We start from the raw sequence: 17,973 nt of genomic DNA, 5'->3' as shown, positions 1-17,973 counted from the left end.
GGTTAATGGAATGCACTAGTTTTAGGATTGTCACTTGAAGAGCTCTTTCAATGGCATTCAGGGCCCCCTCTCCTCCTTGCCTTCAAAAGAGATGAAATGGAAAATGGTTATGTATGTTTGGCTTCCAGACTTGTTTCCCTGTATTACAAGAATGGCCATCATCTGAATTGCCACCATGTAATGCTGCGTTTTCTTTCCTGCGGAAGGACTAGTTGACTGCACCTTTCTCCGGTAAGGCCAGAAGTTTGCTGGATCAGCAATGTTCCCAAGGACCACATTATGAAAAGGGTTTTCAGTGATGAGACTGCCCTTTTCTATTTAAAAAAAACAAAAAAAAAAAACCATACCTGTAGCCCCTCTATTTTTCAAAATGTTTGTCCTTTCATTTTTGGCTTTCACAGGAGAAAATGCACAATTTACCTTACATTAATATCTTCAGGTACATCGTTCAGGACCTTATGGAAACTGATCTGTACAAGCTTTTGAAGACCCAGCACCTTAGCAATGACCACATTTGTTATTTTCTGTACCAAATTCTGAGAGGCCTGAAGTACATTCACTCAGCCAATGTTTTACATCGTGATCTTAAACCGTCAAACTTGCTTCTAAACACTACCTGTGATCTCAAGGTTTGTGTTACTTTTTTATAATAAGGTTAGTTTAACTTTTGTGGGGTTTTTTTGGTGGTAGGTAGGAGGGAGCACAACCAGTGTTTCTCCAGTTTTGGGCTACGGTAAAACGGCCATAGATTCTCTCATCTGAGAGAATAAGGCTAATTATGCAAATGCAAGTTGTCAAACTCTGATCCAAGTTTGTTCAGTGTCAGCATAGTGTGATTTGATTCTCTACAATCAGAGAATCTGAGCACACTGAGATGAGTAGAATTTTTCCTCCATTCTGTGAGTCTGTGGAAATGTGACTGCACTCCGATGTCATCCGAATGCAGTCTGATGTTTTCCACACACCCATAGACTTGAATGGGTGAGTGACATCCTATTTCAAAGGTAAATCTCAACATACTGCAATTTTTTTTTCCTCCACTGACAGATTCAGTCAAAACAATTGTGCATCAGCACAGCCCTACTGAATAACATTGGCCCGAATACTATCCTATAAAAAATCAGATAGCACTTGTCCGATGTGAATGGAAAATTATCTAGTTTAAGGTCACCTGGCGGGCCTTTGGAGGTGTGCAGTCTCCATAGTGAAAGGGGTTGCTTTGTATTCTGATTAAGGTCTTCTGCTTTCATACATAATGCGCACTGCATGCTTTCAGGATTTTCTGGTGAAAGTGGATGGTCCCTTGACCTCAAGTATGTGTGCCGATTTTAGATGAGCTCAACCTTGCTCATTAAAAGTGAAGCACGTCTAGTCACAATGTGGCCCTAAGGCCTCTTTCACACTTCCGTTTTTTACAATCAGTCACAATCCGCCAGGTTTTGAAAAAAAAACAAAAAACCGGATCCTCAATTTTTTTGAGGATCCGTTTTTTTCCCATTGACTTGCATTAATGGCGGATTGTGACGGATTGCTGTCCGTTGCATCCGTTTTTTGTGAGGATCCGCCAAAAGTTGCTTTCCGTCACCATCCTCAAAGATTTCAGAACGGAGCTTGTAACGTTTTTTTCTCTGGCGGATCCTCCAGACACTCATTTAACCCGAAATTCTTTCTGGGTGCCGGACAAAAATAAAAAAAATTCTCTCTCTCTCTTCATTTTTCAGGATCCGTCTGAAAACGGATCCTGTGCCATCCGTTCGCATCAGTTTAGAACGGATCCGCTTGTCCGCCTTTTTGGCGGATTATAACTGATGCAAAAAACTGAAGTGTGAAAGAGGCCTAAGAATGCAAATTTCATGTCACATGCAGTGCCACACTAAGGATTCTGGAGTCATATACAGTGACTGTAGACCAGTGTTTCTCAAACTCCAGTCCTCAGGGCCCCCAACATGTCATGTTTTCAGGATTTCCTTAGTATTTCACAGATGATGGAAGTATCATCAAGGCATCAGGAATTCTTACATGTGTAACACTATGGAAATCCTGAAAACATGACCTGTTGGGGTCCGTGAGGACTGGAGTTTGGGAACCACAGCTGTAGACTTTCATCAGAAGACAGGACAACACCTTTAATAATGGAACATGTGTTGGCGGTTTTGAAAAGTTGAACAACTTCAGATTTTTTCAATTTTTGTGTTCAGTATTTTTCTCCCCTTTCAAGAAACTTTCATATTTTTCCATTGACATAACCATATGAGGGCTTTTTTTGTAGGACAGATTGTAGATTTGAATTGCACTATTTTACTTAGAATATGAATATCACACTCCTTTTTTACCAACGTAACTTTATTTTTCTCACTTGACCTGTGTGGGGAATTGTGTGTTCTTTGTGTAAACTTTGTGTAAACTTTGGAATGCATGCAATGTTTTGACTGCTGTTACATTTTTTTGGGGGGGCAGAAATGTGTTAATTAAAAAAAAAAAAAAAAAAATCCAGTTCCTGTATTACTATTTTTTTTTTTTCTTAGCAGTTGAATGATTTTCTTTGAACTTCTATGTACACTGGAATACCAAATATTTTTATTTGAATTGAGTTTGCAATAAAAACACTATAGGTGTGTGGTGTATATTACATACCCCCTCATTTGGCATTTAATACTTTCAGACAGTTAATTTATTTTTTTCCTTGAACAGATCTGTGATTTTGGATTGGCACGTGTTGCAGACCCAGATCACGACCACACCGGATTTTTGACAGAATATGTGGCCACTCGTTGGTATCGAGCTCCAGAAATAATGTTAAATTCCAAGGTAGTCCTTGAATTACAATTTAAACTCAGTTGCTTGTATAAATGCCTAGTTTTACTGGTGTGAAGCTACTGTATGAAAATGCAAACACCAAAGAACGAAGGAGGAGAATAAACCACCACCATGGAGTATAGTCCTAAAATGATTTTATTAAATATTACATACAAACTGCTGTATACCAGTAGAAAGGGGACAGGTCACCAGCATAAAATGCAAAATTGTATGTAAATACAGCCAATCACAAAAATGACCTAATGTTAATAATAACCATATTAAAGTGCAATAGTGCTGAAACAATACCATCAGTTTGGGGCGGCAGGGGCATTTTTGGTCACCGCTTACACTGCAGTAAGTTATTTTCCCTTTGCTCTATTTTGTAGATGGGTTTTTTTTTTTTTTTCTTCATAATTGTTTGGCTTTCATTATATGAGCATTGGGCTCTGTTTTGATATATGTAATTCTGACCTCTTTTTGCACTACCTTATTTTAGGCTGGATATTTTGTATGACAATCTTAGTCTTTTAAATATCTTTTTGTCCTTTTGCACTTTCTTATGAGGGCACTCTAAATTATGATAGGTCATTTAGCGGTATTGTTTCAGTACTTTTGCACTTTAATATGGTTTTCTTATTACTAACATGAGGTCATTTTTGTGATTGGCTGTATTTCCATACAGTTTTGCATTTTATGCTGTTGACTTGTCCCCTTTCTACTGGTATACAGCAGTTTGTTTGTAATATTTAATAATCATTTTAGGACTATACTCCATGGTGGCGGTTTATTCTCCTCCTTCGTTCTTTGGTGTTTGACTCTATGTATGCGTTTTTGTACTACATTATTTAATCATTTGGGACTTTTATGTTTAAAATTGTATGAAAATGCAGGCTGCACTTTTCTTTTGGTCACTGGTTTAAAATGATGAGTTATTTTTAATAGAGTAGCTATCAGTCTAATTTATTTTACATAAGTGAATAGTACTCATGAAAATAAACAACTTTGCCCTGACTAAAGTATCCAATGACCTACTAATCTGTAAATCTAAGCGACACTAGTGTACTCCTCCTCCTGGACCTGGCATCTGCTTTTGATAGTAGACCATTCCCTCTTACTACAGGTTCTCTCATCTCTTGGCATCACAGAGACTTGGCCCTTTCTTTTATCTCCTAGACCAGACATTCAGTGTCTCCCACTCACACATCACCTCCTCATCTCGCGCCCCCCCCCAAATCTGTCGGTGTCCCCCTGTGTTCAATTCAAGGACCCTTGCTCTTCATTTATACTTTTGGTCTGGGATAGCTCAGTCTTACGACTTTCAGTATCATCTCTATGCTGATGATTGTCACAATCAGGGGGGTGTGACCTTTGGCCGCACACGGCTATCACCGGTACAGGGGGGGTTTATCTTAGTTATCCCACCGCTGGCACTATGTGATAAAAAACAGCAAGCTAGTCTTGCCCTAACAATTTATCGCAGGGGTGTTTATTTTAGTTATCCCACCACGGCCACAATGTTACAAGCTGTTGGGATTTATGTATAGCCCACTTTCCAGTTCCACTTTGGAGTTTGCAGCTCTGCGGCGCCCCCCTTACCCTCAGGTCAGTCGGGGAACTACACCTAGGATAATTAGTCGCCGGGCGGGATACTTGTTGTGCACTGGCTATTAGGCCGCTGCAGTAGGGGAATTATAACTAGTCCTGGCCGCAGCCAGACAAATCAGCATATAAAACCCCTTCCGTCACTACCAGCTGGCCCACTTGCCCAGAGCACACTTCGCTGCCACCAGCTTCAGATTTCTCTTAATATTTAAAATTAATAGAGGGGTTCGAAGCTAACCCAAATTAGTAGTGTAATTAGCTTATAGGCACGTGAATTCGTCACAGAGCAAGGAGACAGAACTAATAAATTTTATAGCTTATTCCCAAAAGATGGGCAGTGTTTACAAACTATAAAAAAAGCTTTGCGATATGAGACAATAACAGTATATACAATGCAACTACAAATAAAATGGATTTAAAAAACAGAGAAACTTACATATTGCTTAGATCATTTCAGGCAGAACCATGCGGGGAAGAGGAGCCAAACGTCACCATTCAAGATCTTATTGCCATGGCATCCCAGGCTAGAATGAGGGAGGGGTAGGGGATAATACCTTATACCTTTTGGGCTTGTGACATCACTAAACGGGCTGGCTTGTGACAGTCCTCCCCTTCCTCAAAGTACAGATTTGGGTTCTGAAAACTTATAACCACCATATCTCGGCTTGAGAACCTAGCAGAATATCGGCAGAACCATCATTCATCTCCCAACATCTTCCTCACATAATCTTCGATCCTCCCAAGACCACCTACTGTCCTCCACACTTATTCGTTACTCACACAACCGCCTCCAAGATTTCTCCCGAATATCCCCTATCCTCTGGAATTCCATGCCTCAATACGTCCGATTATCCACTACCCTTGGATCCTTCAAACGGACCTGAAAACCCATCTTTTCAGGAAAGCTTACAGCCTGCAATAACCATTCTGCCGCCTCACCACCGCCCAAGCCGTCGCCTCAAAACGGGTCATTCCATATCAAGTGATCCAAAAATGAATATTTTTTTTACCTGACGTCTTTAGATTTTTTTATTTTTTGTTTTAATGAAGTGCAACTTTAGTTAATTACAAATTAAAAGTTTTGAATTTTTTTTCTTCAGTTAATTTTTTACAGACTTCTAAAGTTGTGAAAGAGCGAATTTTGGCCTGGTATGGCTTTACATTTTTTATCATATCTTGGGCTAGAATTAAGATACAAAGGTGGGAGAGGCATCATTTTTCATAGAACGGTAACGGCTTTCATTTCATATGTCACAAGACTGTTTCTTTACATTTTGTTTTTGAGAAATCAAATTCATAATTTTGATGCGCAATTGTGAAAAAAACGTATGTTTTAAAATGGTGAAAAAATGCATGTGCGTTACTTGTGTTCTTGTTTATATTTGTACAGGGATTTAACTTGGGACCAATCAAATTTGTATTTTTTTCTTAAGCCTTGAATCATCTGATTTTATGTTTGTGAGTTTATTCCTTTTTCTCTTCAAATTACAACGTATTGAACTCAACATTTATATGTAACAATAAAGAAACACAATAAACCCCGAAGTGCCAGAATAAATCCATCTTAATCATCATAACACAACTTGCTCAGCATTTTCAACCTGAATACATTGAACAAACCAAAAGAAAAAAGGTGATCATATCCTCAAGTGTGATTTTCTAAGTGGTCTCCTCCTAATTATATGTTAAAAACAAGATTAAAAGAACCAATATTTTTACCACCTATTTATACATGTAACAATTCATCACTAAACATGTCATTTATGAAGTGTTTAAGAATAGTACAGTAGTTAAATCCTCGTTCTATAAAATATGAACTAATCAAACAATTAATAGTACATTTTTAAACTGGCCTTTTATCATCAATTTCTCCCTTCTAGTGGGTGAAATGTAATCTGGTCCATAAGCGCTTACTAGCAATGGCCATTTCCTTTTGTGTCAGAGTATGTGCGGCCGGTCATGGTGTTGGGCTCCACCTGAGTTAATATCTGATTTTTGTTAACTTTTAAAATGTCTGGTTTTCTTGGATACACAAAGGATGGCGCTGGGCCAGAAGGATGCAAAAAAGTCACTTCTACTTCTTCATTTTCACAATTTTTGGAGAGTACAGTAGCCAGCCACCAGTGCCGATCATATTCACAGGTCACATAACCAGTTAAGTCATCCATTGCCAATCTTCTACCACTTCACTGTCTTTGAATGAAAAAAATCCTTGTTTTTATTTCTGTTTCACTACATGGAATGACAGTGTGGTATTGCTGAGTCCCTTTGATGCGTTCTGCTTCCTGTAACCGATGCTTTAACAAACTCTCCTCCTCTTTGTAGTCCTGGTTTGTACAATACATGAACTGGATGTTAAGAATATTTTTCTCACTCCATTTGAAAAGTTGCATGGGTGTTAAGATTTGGTCTGAATATGGCCTCTGGAAGCTAGCCCGGGCTGCAAGGCGTTTCACGGTGCCGCCTCCTTACCCGTCACCTACACCTTTGCCACGAGCAGTGGCAAAAAAGTGCCATTCAGCTTCCACTCCAAAGTCTTTCTTGTGATGGCATACATTTATAACGTTTTTCCTGTTTTTATACTGTGCAGAAGAGCCATCCGAGAAGTAGTAGACCTTGCTCAAACTTGGTAGGATGTCTGTTTTTATCACTGAAATCAATTTTTTTTGAACAAGTGAACAGCTATTGAATCATGAAGTAAGCACTCAGATATCATAACTACACTTTTGTACTTTATTTCTCCATTCTCATTGTAATCGCAAAAGGGTGCACAGTTGTTTGTTCATTGTTCCAGTGAAATGACTGTGCTTCATCCTGAACAACGAAGGAATAGTTCTCTGAAATGTCTAAGCTTATTACTGCCTCATTCTGTTTGATGCTTTCTTTGAGGTGATTGTAGTAGTCAGACTGTTGGCGAGCTATAAATGAGTGTTTCTTAAGGACTATCAGCTGTTCACAAAAAATTCTACAAAAAGTTCTGCACTTTTAAAAACCGTGTCAAAAGTACATCTCTGTCAACAGATATCCACTGTTTATAACTTATATTATCTACCATAGCCTCTTCAAAATAATTTTTTCTTTGAGAGCCAATACTGAAGGACATTTTTTGCAAATTTTGAGATAACAACTCCAACTCTTTTCTGGACACAATATTTGAGACAGACATACTTTGTAATCGCCAAGGTTGGACTCGCCAATCTGAATATCTTTCAGCTTACCCCCTTCAATCTTGAGCTTAGTGTTCTGGTGTATTGTACATACGCATACTGAGTGTGTACCACTACCACCAGCCAGGACACAATTCTTCGGTCGCAGGTCAGCAAATTTTGAAAATCCTATTTCTCGTTCGCCTTATTGGGGGACACAGAGACCATGGGTGTATGCTGCTGCCACTAGGAGGCTGACACTATGCACAAAAAAGGTTAGCTCCTCCTCCGCAGAATACACCCCACCGACCGGCAGGGAATTCCTCAGTTTAGCTTAGTGTCAGGAGGTGGACACGGGTCTTTCATTAGACCCATATCTACCTCGTCGTGCGTCGTTCCTTTACAGGTTCTACGGAGGGATACAGAGTGAAAAGTCACATCTGTACTCCCACATGGAGTCTGCGAGTACGGCGTGTACTGCCACCCCGTATCCTTGCAGTTCTCCGCGGCAGGACCAGCCAGACGGACGCCGACACCAAGACGTGCCAGCGACTCCAGGGGTCCTTGTCTCCAGTCTCCCTCCCACTCGCCTACCAGAGCCTGTCGGTTGGATGAGACGCAGGAGTTCTTCAGTCCCAGGTAACGGATCGGGGATGGGTGAGTATGGATTTTTTATTTTTATTTACCTGGCTGCCCATTCCCGACGGACAGGGGGTGCGCCTCTTCAATGGCACAGGGAGCGGGCGCTGCGGTCGCTCGTAGTCGCCCTACGCCCATAGGCACACCATGCTCCATATTGCTGGCCCCCGCGTTCCCCCCCCCTTCCCTCCCCCCTTTCTGGGGACAGGGAGTACAGGGCCTCTTCCTCTCCTTCTTCCCTTGGACGCGGCTTCCGGCGGCGGCGGCGTCCTTTTTCCGACCTCCGCGCCGACCCCCTGCTGACAGGCGGCCGCCGCAACTAATTTAGGCCCTGGCTTTAGTTTGGGCCTACCGCAGCGTCGCGGCCACGCCCCCCGCCCCTTTCTTCTAAGCGGGCTTCTCTCCCGCTCTTCCCAGGCCCTCCCACCGCCTGTCCTTCACCTGCCCAGCCTGCTATTGGCCAGAGGGCAGAGAGTTTTAACCCTGTGGTGTGCTCCGCCCTCCCTCCTCTCCTGGACGCGCGCTCTTTCTCAGGCAGGCGCCATTTTCCCAGCCTGTCAGCCGGACACCAGCTCGTCACCGGATATCACCATCTGCCAGCTGGTTTTTCGCTCAGGTGGTCTGTCGGCCGGATTTCGCTCTGACCCGCATCCACTGACAGGTCGCAGAGCATCGCTTCTGGGGACACCGGACCGTGAGTAGCTCTGCACTGCAGACTGACCCTTCTCCGCCCTCTGTCCCCCAACCTTCCGGCACTACCTCAGCTTTTCACTATGTCTAACTTCAGCCTGACGCCGTCCAGGGGCCATCTACTGCCCCAGGTGAGGGTGAACCCCCCCCACGCCTGGCTGGGCCTCCTCTCTATCTCAATCAGTGGCAGACCTCACCAAGGTGTCTCAGTCCCTGGTGACCGTTCTGGATACGTTGCCCCTGGACTCTTCGGCAGGGCCAAGCAGGTCCCAAGTTATTCCATCTGAGTCAGCCAGCATTAGTCGCAAAAGACCCAGCTGGAATCCTCTCCTCGCCCCATCTCACCGCATAGCCCTTCTCAGCAGCCTCCCACTCGGGCCTCCTCTCCCGAGTCAGGTGAAGCGCTTTCGGACAGGTCATCTGAGGGGATTTTAGAGCTGGATTCAGACCAGGATGCAAACATGAAGTTCACAGTGCAGAACCTCATTGCAGCGATCCATCATACCTTTGATATTGCTGACTCCCCTGCGAAATCCTCAGATCAGGAGGTTTCGTTCAGACGGGCAGAAACTCCCTCCAGGGTATTTCCTTTCCATTCCGAGTTTGGAAAGATTTTTACCAGGGAAAGAGAGGATCCGACCAGACGCTTTCAAAGAGGAAAGCGTCTCGGCGTACTCTATCCATTCGCTAAGGAGCTCACGGACAACTGGTCTGCTTCTCCCTCGGTGGATCCGCCCGTGTCCAGGCTTTCCAATAATACGGTTCTCCCGCTTTCAGGTGTGGCGTCCCTAAAGGATTCTAATGACAGGATTATAGAATCCCTGGCGAAGTCTGCCTTCGAAGCGGCTTCAGCGGCGGTATGTCCAAGCTTGGCTTCTTCCTGGGCAGCAAAGGCCATAGCCACGTGGGCAGACTACCTTCGTCAGGGCATCTTGGATAAAGCGCAACCGGAGCGTTTGGCCGATCTCGCCAATCAGATCTTCCATGCGGGGGTCTATCTTCTTTCCGCTTCCTTGGATGCCGCATCCTGCACAGTTCAGGCGTCAAGCAACGTAGTTGCAATTCGACGTACAATTTGGCTAAAGGCCTGGCAAGCGGACTTGTCTTCTAAAAAGTCCCTCACTAACCTGCCTTTTCAGGGGGTGCGCCTCTTTGGGTCCCAATCGGACCAGATTATTAAGGACGCCTCTGGAGGCACGAGTTCACTCCTCCCTCAGTCCAAGCCTCGCAGTCCTCCACTAAGGCGTCAGTTTCGACCCTTTCGGGCTTTCCGCCGTTTCAATACGGCAGACAACTCCAGCCAACAGAGACCGCAGGCTCGCCAGGATAGAAAGTTTCCTTCAGACCCACTCCTTCCTGGTGATCCCACTCTTCCCAGGGCAGACCGTCCAGATCTAGATCTGGATGGTCTACTTCAGCATGACTATCGTCGGGCACTCGAGGGGTCCTTCCAGTTGGGAGATCGGCTTCCTTCAGGGACGTTTGGCTGGCCTCCGTAGAGGAAGCTTGGGTCAGGGAGGTCGTATCCTCAGGATACAAGATAGAGTTCGTCTCTCTTCCACGGGATCGTTTCTTCGAATCCCAGCCTCCAAAAGATCCAGCCTTGATCTCGGGGTTCTCTACGGCTATCGCCTCTCTCCTCAGTTCCGGGGTGATTGTGCCCTTTCCCGAATCGGAGCGCTTCACAAGGTTCTATTCGAACCTGTTTGTAGTGCCAAAAAAAAAAAAACGGCGCAGCTCCGACCCATCTTGGTTCTCAAGCCGCTCAACAAGAGGGTCCGCCTTCGCCACTTCCGCATGGAGTCGCTTCGCTCGGTCATCGCTTCCATGGAGGAGCAGGAATTCATGTGCTCAATAGACATCCAAGATGCCTATTTACATGTTCCAATTTTCTCCGGACATCAGAAGTTACTGCGTCTCGCGATTCGGCAGCACCACTACCAGTTCGTCGCACTGCCCTTCAGTCTTGCCACCGCTCCCAGAGTCTTCACTAAGATCATGGCTGCGTTGTTGGCTTCATTGAAGGTCAGAGGTCTCGTTCTTTTCCCGTACCTCGACGATATTCTGATCAAAGCTCCCTCATTTCAACAGGCTCACCAAAGTTTGTCAATCGTCCTGGACACTCTTTCCAATTTCGGGTGGATCATCAACAGGAAAAAGTCCTCTCTGATTCCTACCCAACCTCTGGTCTTTCTAGGCGGCCTACGGTTTGACACTCGTCGGTCAAGGGTCTTTCTCCCACAAGAGAAGATTCTCTCTCCCTGCAGCAGGAAGTACGATCGCTGCAGATCACACGACTCCCGTCCCTCCGTAAAGCCATGAGGGTCCTGGGAAAGATGGTGGCGGCGATAGAGGCAGTTCCCTTTGTCCAATTTCACGCCAGACCTCTCCTGCAGGCCATTCTGTCGAGGTGGAACAGATCGCCTCTGTCCCTGGATTGCCCTGTTCATCTTTCATACCGGATCAAGCGGTCCCTCAACTGGTGGTTGACGTCGCCTCTCATTCTATCGGGTCGTTCCTTTCTTCCCATTCACTGGCAGATAGTAACAGCAGATGCCAGTCTCCTCGGCTGGGGGGCAGTGTTCCGCAACCACACGGTTCAGGGCCGATGGTCGGATCGGGATTAAGCTCTGGCGATCAACGTCCTAGAGATTCGAGCGATCCATCTGGCTCTCGTTCACTGGGAGAAACTCCTCAAGGGACTGCCTGTCAGGATTCAGACAGACAATGCCACAGCGGTGGCGTATGTCAACCGCCAAGGGGGGACACAGAGTGTCTCAGCTCTGGCGGAGGTGTCCAAGATTCTTCTTTGGGCGGAGATCTCCGTTCCGACAATCTCCGCGGTACACATTCCCGGCGTAGACAACTGGACCGCCGATTTTCTCAGCCGGGAGGGCCTCGCGGCGGGGGAGTGGTCCCTACATCCGGAGGTGTTTCTTCTGCTCTTCCGTCGGTGGGGCACCCCGGACGTAGACCTCCTGGCGTCTCGCCTCAACAGGAAAGTCCCACAGTTTGTTTCCAGGTCTCGAGACACTCTGGCAGTGGGCGCCGACACTCTGGCCGTTCCTTGGTCGCAGTTCGAACTCCCCTACCTGTTCCCTCCCCTGCCTCTTCTGCCCAAGCTGTTGAAGAAGATCAAGGCAGAAGGAATTCCAGTCATTCTCCTTGCCCCGAATTGGCCCAGAAGGTCTTGGTTCGCGGACATTGTCAACCTTCTCGCGGACGCCCCCTGGAAGCTTCCAGACAGAACAAATCTGCTGTCTCAAGGTCCGATTTGCCACCCCAATTCTCGGCCACTCATTTTAACGGCGTTGCTGTTGAGACCGAGGTTTTGAAACAAGCAGGATTTTCCAACCAAGTAATTCAGGCCATGATCCGAGCCAGAAAGCCATCTTCTTCCAAGATCTACTACCGTACTTGGAAGGCCTATTTCACTTGGTGTGAGTCCTATGGCTTCGTGCCCATGTCTTTTTCGCTCCCTTCAATCCTAGCGTTTCTTCAGGCAGGACTGGATGCGGGGCTTGCCCTCAGTTCCTTGAGAGGTCAGGTTTCGGCACTGTCCATTTTGTTTCAAAAGACGTTGGCTTCCTGTCCTCAGGTCAAGACCTTTCTTCAGGGCGTGGCTCACACGGTTCCGCCGTACCGGGCGCCCGTGGATCCATGGGACCTTAATCTGGTTCTAGGGGTTCTGCAAGGTCCTCCCTTTGAACCTATCAGAGATATTTCCCTTTCTCTCCTTTCTTGGAAGGTAGCCTTTCTGGTGGCCATCACTTCCGTCCGGCGCGTGTCGGAATTGGCAGCTCTTTCTTGCCAATCTCCCTTCCTGGTACTTCACCATGATAAGGTGGTTCTACAGCCTCCGCCCTCTTTCCATCCGAAGGTGGTGTCTTCGTTTCACCTCAAGGAGGAGATCGTTCTGCCGTCCTTCTGTCCGAGTCCCGCTCATTCCCGAGAGCGGTCCTTCAACAAGCTGGATCTGGTTAGGGCGATAAGGGTCTATCTGTCTAGGACGACTCCCTTCCGAAAGACAGACGCTTTTCATTATTCCAGACGGGGCGCGGAAAGGTCTCCCGGCGTCAAAGGCCACTGTTGCTCGCTGGATCAAATCGGCAATTTTGGAAGCCTACCGAGTTAAGCGTCGCGGAGCCCCTCCGGGATCAGGGCCCACTCTACTCGGGCAGTGGGTGCCTCCTGGGTGGTACGCCACAGAGCTTCTGTGCTGCAGCTTTGCAAAGCTGCATCCTGCTCATCGGTTCACACGTTTGTGAAATGCTGCAGAGTCCACACCTACGCTTCGGCGGACGCCAGCCTAGGTAGAAGGATTCTGCAGGCGGCGGTGGTGAGTCCGCTGGCCTGATGGAAGTTTGTTTCCCACCCCAGAGACTGCTTTGGGACGTCCCATGGTCTCTGTGTCCCCCAATAAGGCGAACGAGAAAACAGGATTTTTAAGTTGCTTACCGTAAAATCTGTTTCTCAGAGCCTTCATTGGGGGACACAGCACCCCCTCCCAAGTTCTACAACTCCTGTCCTTATGTTTGTTGGTTATTTACAGTTGAGTTGTCTGTTCTGTTTTTCAATCTATTCTGTTGCTTCTCCTACTGTTTTCTCACTAACTGAGGAATTCCCTGCCGGTCGGTGGGGTGTACACTGCGGAGGAGGAGCTAACCTTTTTTGTGCATAGTGTCAGCCTCCTAGTGGCAGCAGCATACACCCATGGTCTCTGTGTCCCCCAATGAAGGCTCCGAGAAACAGATTTTACGGTAAGCAACTTAAAAATCCTGTTTTTGGCAGAAGTGGAATTTTTTTCTTTAAAAAGTTCATAGGTTTCTTTCAAATTGGTAATAACCAACCTCTTCTGGACATGAGTTTTCTTACAGTTCACTTTTATAGACACACAATCTTTCTTGCCAGGCATAATTCGGCTCACTTCATCACTATTGTAAAAATCTTTCACTTTACCCACTATAGCTTCATCTAATGTTTTGTTAGGATCAGGACAAGACATGAAACCTTTTTGTTCAACTAGAGATTTGGCTTTTCTAGCCATTCTATTGCTAATGTTAAATTCATTTTCTATTCTTTTGCATGTCCAACTCTTCGGTAGTGTAGTCAGTATCATGAACTGTTCACTTCTGCTGTGGGTGGATTTAAATGTATCTTTAAGCTGCAGAATGATCTCTGAATCAGTGTCATTTTTTCCTTCACCTTCTACTGTTTCACCTGCCAGCTCAAGGGTCAATTTTTTTGTAACTTTTTCTAATTTTTTTTGGCAATAACCTGGATAATTCTTTTTTTTTTGCAATGGGTGATTATTCAATGTTAGAAAGTGATTTATTCAAATACTCTATTGTTAAATCAGGATTGATAAAATCCTCTGTGTTGGAAGTTACAGGTTACAGCATTTTTCTCTTTTGCAAGTTGCTTTCTACAACTGTCACAAATTTTCATGCCTGCATTGATTTGATGGATTTATATGAAACATCCAATCTTGTACCGGCCTAAGATTTTTTCTTGTTGTGTGTCCAGTTTTTTCAAAAGGATTGCAACAGCATATATTATAAAATGCTTTTCTTTGAGAAGTAGCAGCCATTGCTGTGTGAGAAAAATAGTTAATATTATGTAAGGAAGATGGGTAATAAAAATAAAGATTTACAGTACACTTGAGATATAACTGTTACTATAAAGTGAGTATTAGGGCTAATGCACACACAGCTTTTTCTGTCTGCGGATAAACGCTGCGGGTTTTTTTTAGTCTTTTTAATCGCTAGTGAAAACGATGGAAGCTTTTTATATAGTGATAAATGCGTTTATTGCAGATCAAAAAGTAGTGCAAGCAGTGATTTACTCACTGTGTTTCAAAAAACACTGCATGTGTTTATCCCCATTGAAATCAATGGGGGGGCATTTTTCTGAACGATCACTCAGAATAGCGCTGTGTGTATTAGCCCTTAATAAGAAAAGCATTAAACTATTAATATAAGTTTACTTAAACTTTAAACACACTCACCAATATTGTAGCACACAGACTCCCTTGATGCCGTAGAGACTATTGTTTGTCAAAGAGTGAACATGTCAGGACATGAAAGCTCTGTTTTACTTCCTGACTCTGCAGTGGGCAGATACTCAACACGATTGACAGAGCTGCTGGCCTGTCATTTGCTCTGCATTCACTGTCTACCCCTGTTCATTCTCAGGTTGAGCCCTAACAAAGCTTTCTCCTCTGTCCTCTCCTGCTTCTAAGCTATTTTCAAATATTTTTATTGGTTTTTAGAAATAAACAGGGTAGGGAAAGGAAGGTAGGAAGGGAGTGGGGAATAAACAACCTTGTACAGGTAAGGAAAAAAAATTTAAAAACTAGAGAACCCACAAATAGGCATAGAATAACATATATCGAATAACAACATAAAAGAAAAAAAAAATCGACAATCCTTATTATGGGGTAACATTCTTGGAAGGAGATACAGCATTCCAGTACTAAAGTGCCCATGTGTAAACTTCAAAATATAGTGCCTCTTGTTAAGTCTATTTGATATGAAATTTGTTGTTCCAGGTCTTCCATTTTTTTGAGTATTTGTGAATGTGATTGTTAATCGCAAATCTGCGCTCCAGCTTCTAAGCTGTAACATAAAAAAATACAGTAATATCTAAAAATCATGGACTATTTGGTAAATATAGACCCCACACTTCTAGACCACAGGCTGAACAGATCTGAATTACAGATTTTGGAATTGACACTGTATAGCTTAATTTTTTAAAATATGATCCCAACTTGAATTTTGGTACAGATGTGGCTAGGAGCATAGCGGGTACATGTGCAGTTTTTGAAATTTCTAAATTAAACATTTTTTTCAGAAATGTGTTTTAAACTTTTGCGTTTGCATTCGCATGGGTAAAATACTAACAAAGATACTCTTGTGACATATCTGGTCAAAGCCTGTACAGTTCTGGGTAGACTGGTGTTTATTTTGTTTGTCTATCTTTTTTCTAGCCTGAGTTATGAGGAGAAATGTTAAGGCAGGCAACACCGAAATGCGCACTTTTTTTGAACTTTGAAAATCAATAAATATAAAAAAAATCTAGAATTTTTTTTTCCTTCACACTATTACCAAATAACAAAATCTCAAAAGAATTAAAAATAGAGGTAAAAATCATTGGTTCACTTGACATGGAATGACCCAAACCACCAGAGCTACTACACCCCCGACCTTCTATCTCTTCCACACTATCTCATAGAATGTAAGTCTATGACAGGGTCCTCTCCCCTCTGTACCAGTCAGTCAATTGTAAATTTGTTTACTGTTAACGATATCTAGAACTTTGTATGTAACCCCCCTTCTCATGTACAGCACCATGGAATTAATGGCACTATATAAATAAATAAAATATTGAAATTAGCTTTGTAATGACATCACACTAGCTGTCTATTCCGCTCTGTTCAGGAGAAATCTATTTCTCTGGCTCTGTTGGTGCTAGAATTTAGCAAGAACCACTGTAGTTAAACCCGATCGGAGCACATCCCAATTTGTAATTTTCATATTTCTATTATAATCTGGCGGCGTTCTATGACCAAGTGATTAGATTCTCATTATTGTTTGAGAGTTTCTTCACGTGGTGGAAAAGAGACAAAGGAAATTCTTTCTGCTAATTAAGACATTCCCGAGGAAGGAAGGGGGGACAGGAAAGTGAGTGGATCACACACTGAAGTCTCACGTTAGGCAGAGGGAGACTACAAAGCTGCAATGTGTGACAAGGGGAAAAGAACTGGAGGGGGGTCACTTATCTCTGGGCAGCTATGTATCCTTCTAGAAAGTGTAGAGAATGGAAGATTCTGGAATGTTCTGGAGAAATCATACATGATATTTTGCATCATCGTTACAATGATATACAGATCTATCTTTCTGGACCCAATATCACCTTACTAACTAGAATCCCACAATGTCTGTCCTTCTCTTTCTTGATTTTCTTAATACACTATTTTTTAATTGAGACTATCAAAGACATGCAGATATAACTTGTATGATGAAAGACCTGTTGTGAGGGAAAAAAATCCATTGGTATAATTTCAGACAATTAACTTATCCAGTTGATATCAAGTTCTATAGTATCAAAATAATTGCCTGTGAGGATATGATTGATATTTGGATCTCATTGATGACTTTGGTCACCCATGTTATACGGAAGACCAATAGAAAGCTTAAGGGGTTGTCCAGTCCGAATCCCACCCCTCCCCAATACTCACGCTGTAGAAATTCGCCTGGAGACTGGAAAGGAGGGTTTGTATGAGTTAAACCTCCTCCTGTCCTGGTCCAATCTAATGGGCGTGGCCTCGCTCCATACGCTTGTATGGAGAAAGGCTGCGCCCCCTGTCTAGTTATTCGGCTGTCCAGTGGGTGTGGCCATCTAGTGTCACTGGGAGTATGTATAACTCAAGACATACTGTGACTGTAGACTTATCGATATGGACAGGACAAGGACAACCCCTTTTAAGGTGCATTAAACTCCTGACTAGAAGTTACAGTTCAATGATATCCATATGAAATATCAAATGAGTAGGCACCATCCAACTATACCTAAAGAGTATACTAATGCAGGGATCACCACATGCAAGTAAACTGGATCAATAAACAAAAGAAGAAAAAAGACTATGCATATGTGTGGGATCACCACGCATGAAACAATTATTAAAGAATATAAATTTTTATTTATTGCACAAAAGCAGCAAAAAACACCACACATTAAAAACCATTAAAACCATCTAGTCAGCATGTAAACCGCTGGCTGCAGAATATACAGGCACTAATATAGATCAAACAAGCTATTAGTAAAGCTCCATATGATACAGACAATACAGTGGGAGCAATAAAGGGAGATAGTCAAAAATGACTGGACATATAATAACTCTATAGTGATAAATTGCACTAAATGCATAACAAGCGGCAAGGAAAAATAATCGACAATCCCTAATAGGAACCCTGCAGTGTTTGGTAAATACCTGATGGAAAAAGGTACAAAAAACCTAGGTAGCAAATGAAGCTCCTCATGGGGTAAAGTCACTATACAAAAGAGCCACTAAAGCTCCAAGTGAAAAAGCTGATAA

General features: G+C 43.7%; 1 protein-coding gene across 1 annotated transcript in view; it reads left to right on the top strand.

The window, feature by feature from the left end:
* MAPK1 (mitogen-activated protein kinase 1) overlaps window positions 1-17,973 on the top strand; it is a 105,001-nt gene that overhangs the window by 50,926 nt on the left and 36,102 nt on the right. Inside the window, exons 3-4 of the mRNA XM_073559113.1 lie at window positions 440-629; window positions 2,692-2,808. Of these exons, the coding sequence (XP_073415214.1) occupies window positions 440-629; window positions 2,692-2,808 (307 nt within the window). The remainder of the gene's footprint in view (window positions 1-439; window positions 630-2,691; window positions 2,809-17,973) is intronic.

Source organism: Dendrobates tinctorius, unplaced genomic scaffold (genome assembly GCF_039654945.1).
Source record: "Dendrobates tinctorius isolate UK_male_01 unplaced genomic scaffold, ASM3965494v1 ptg000265l, whole genome shotgun sequence".
Classification (NCBI taxonomy): domain Eukaryota; kingdom Metazoa; phylum Chordata; class Amphibia; order Anura; family Dendrobatidae; genus Dendrobates; species Dendrobates tinctorius.
The sequence above is the reverse complement of the archived record's forward strand: the minus strand, read 5'-3'. Positions and strand labels throughout refer to the sequence as shown.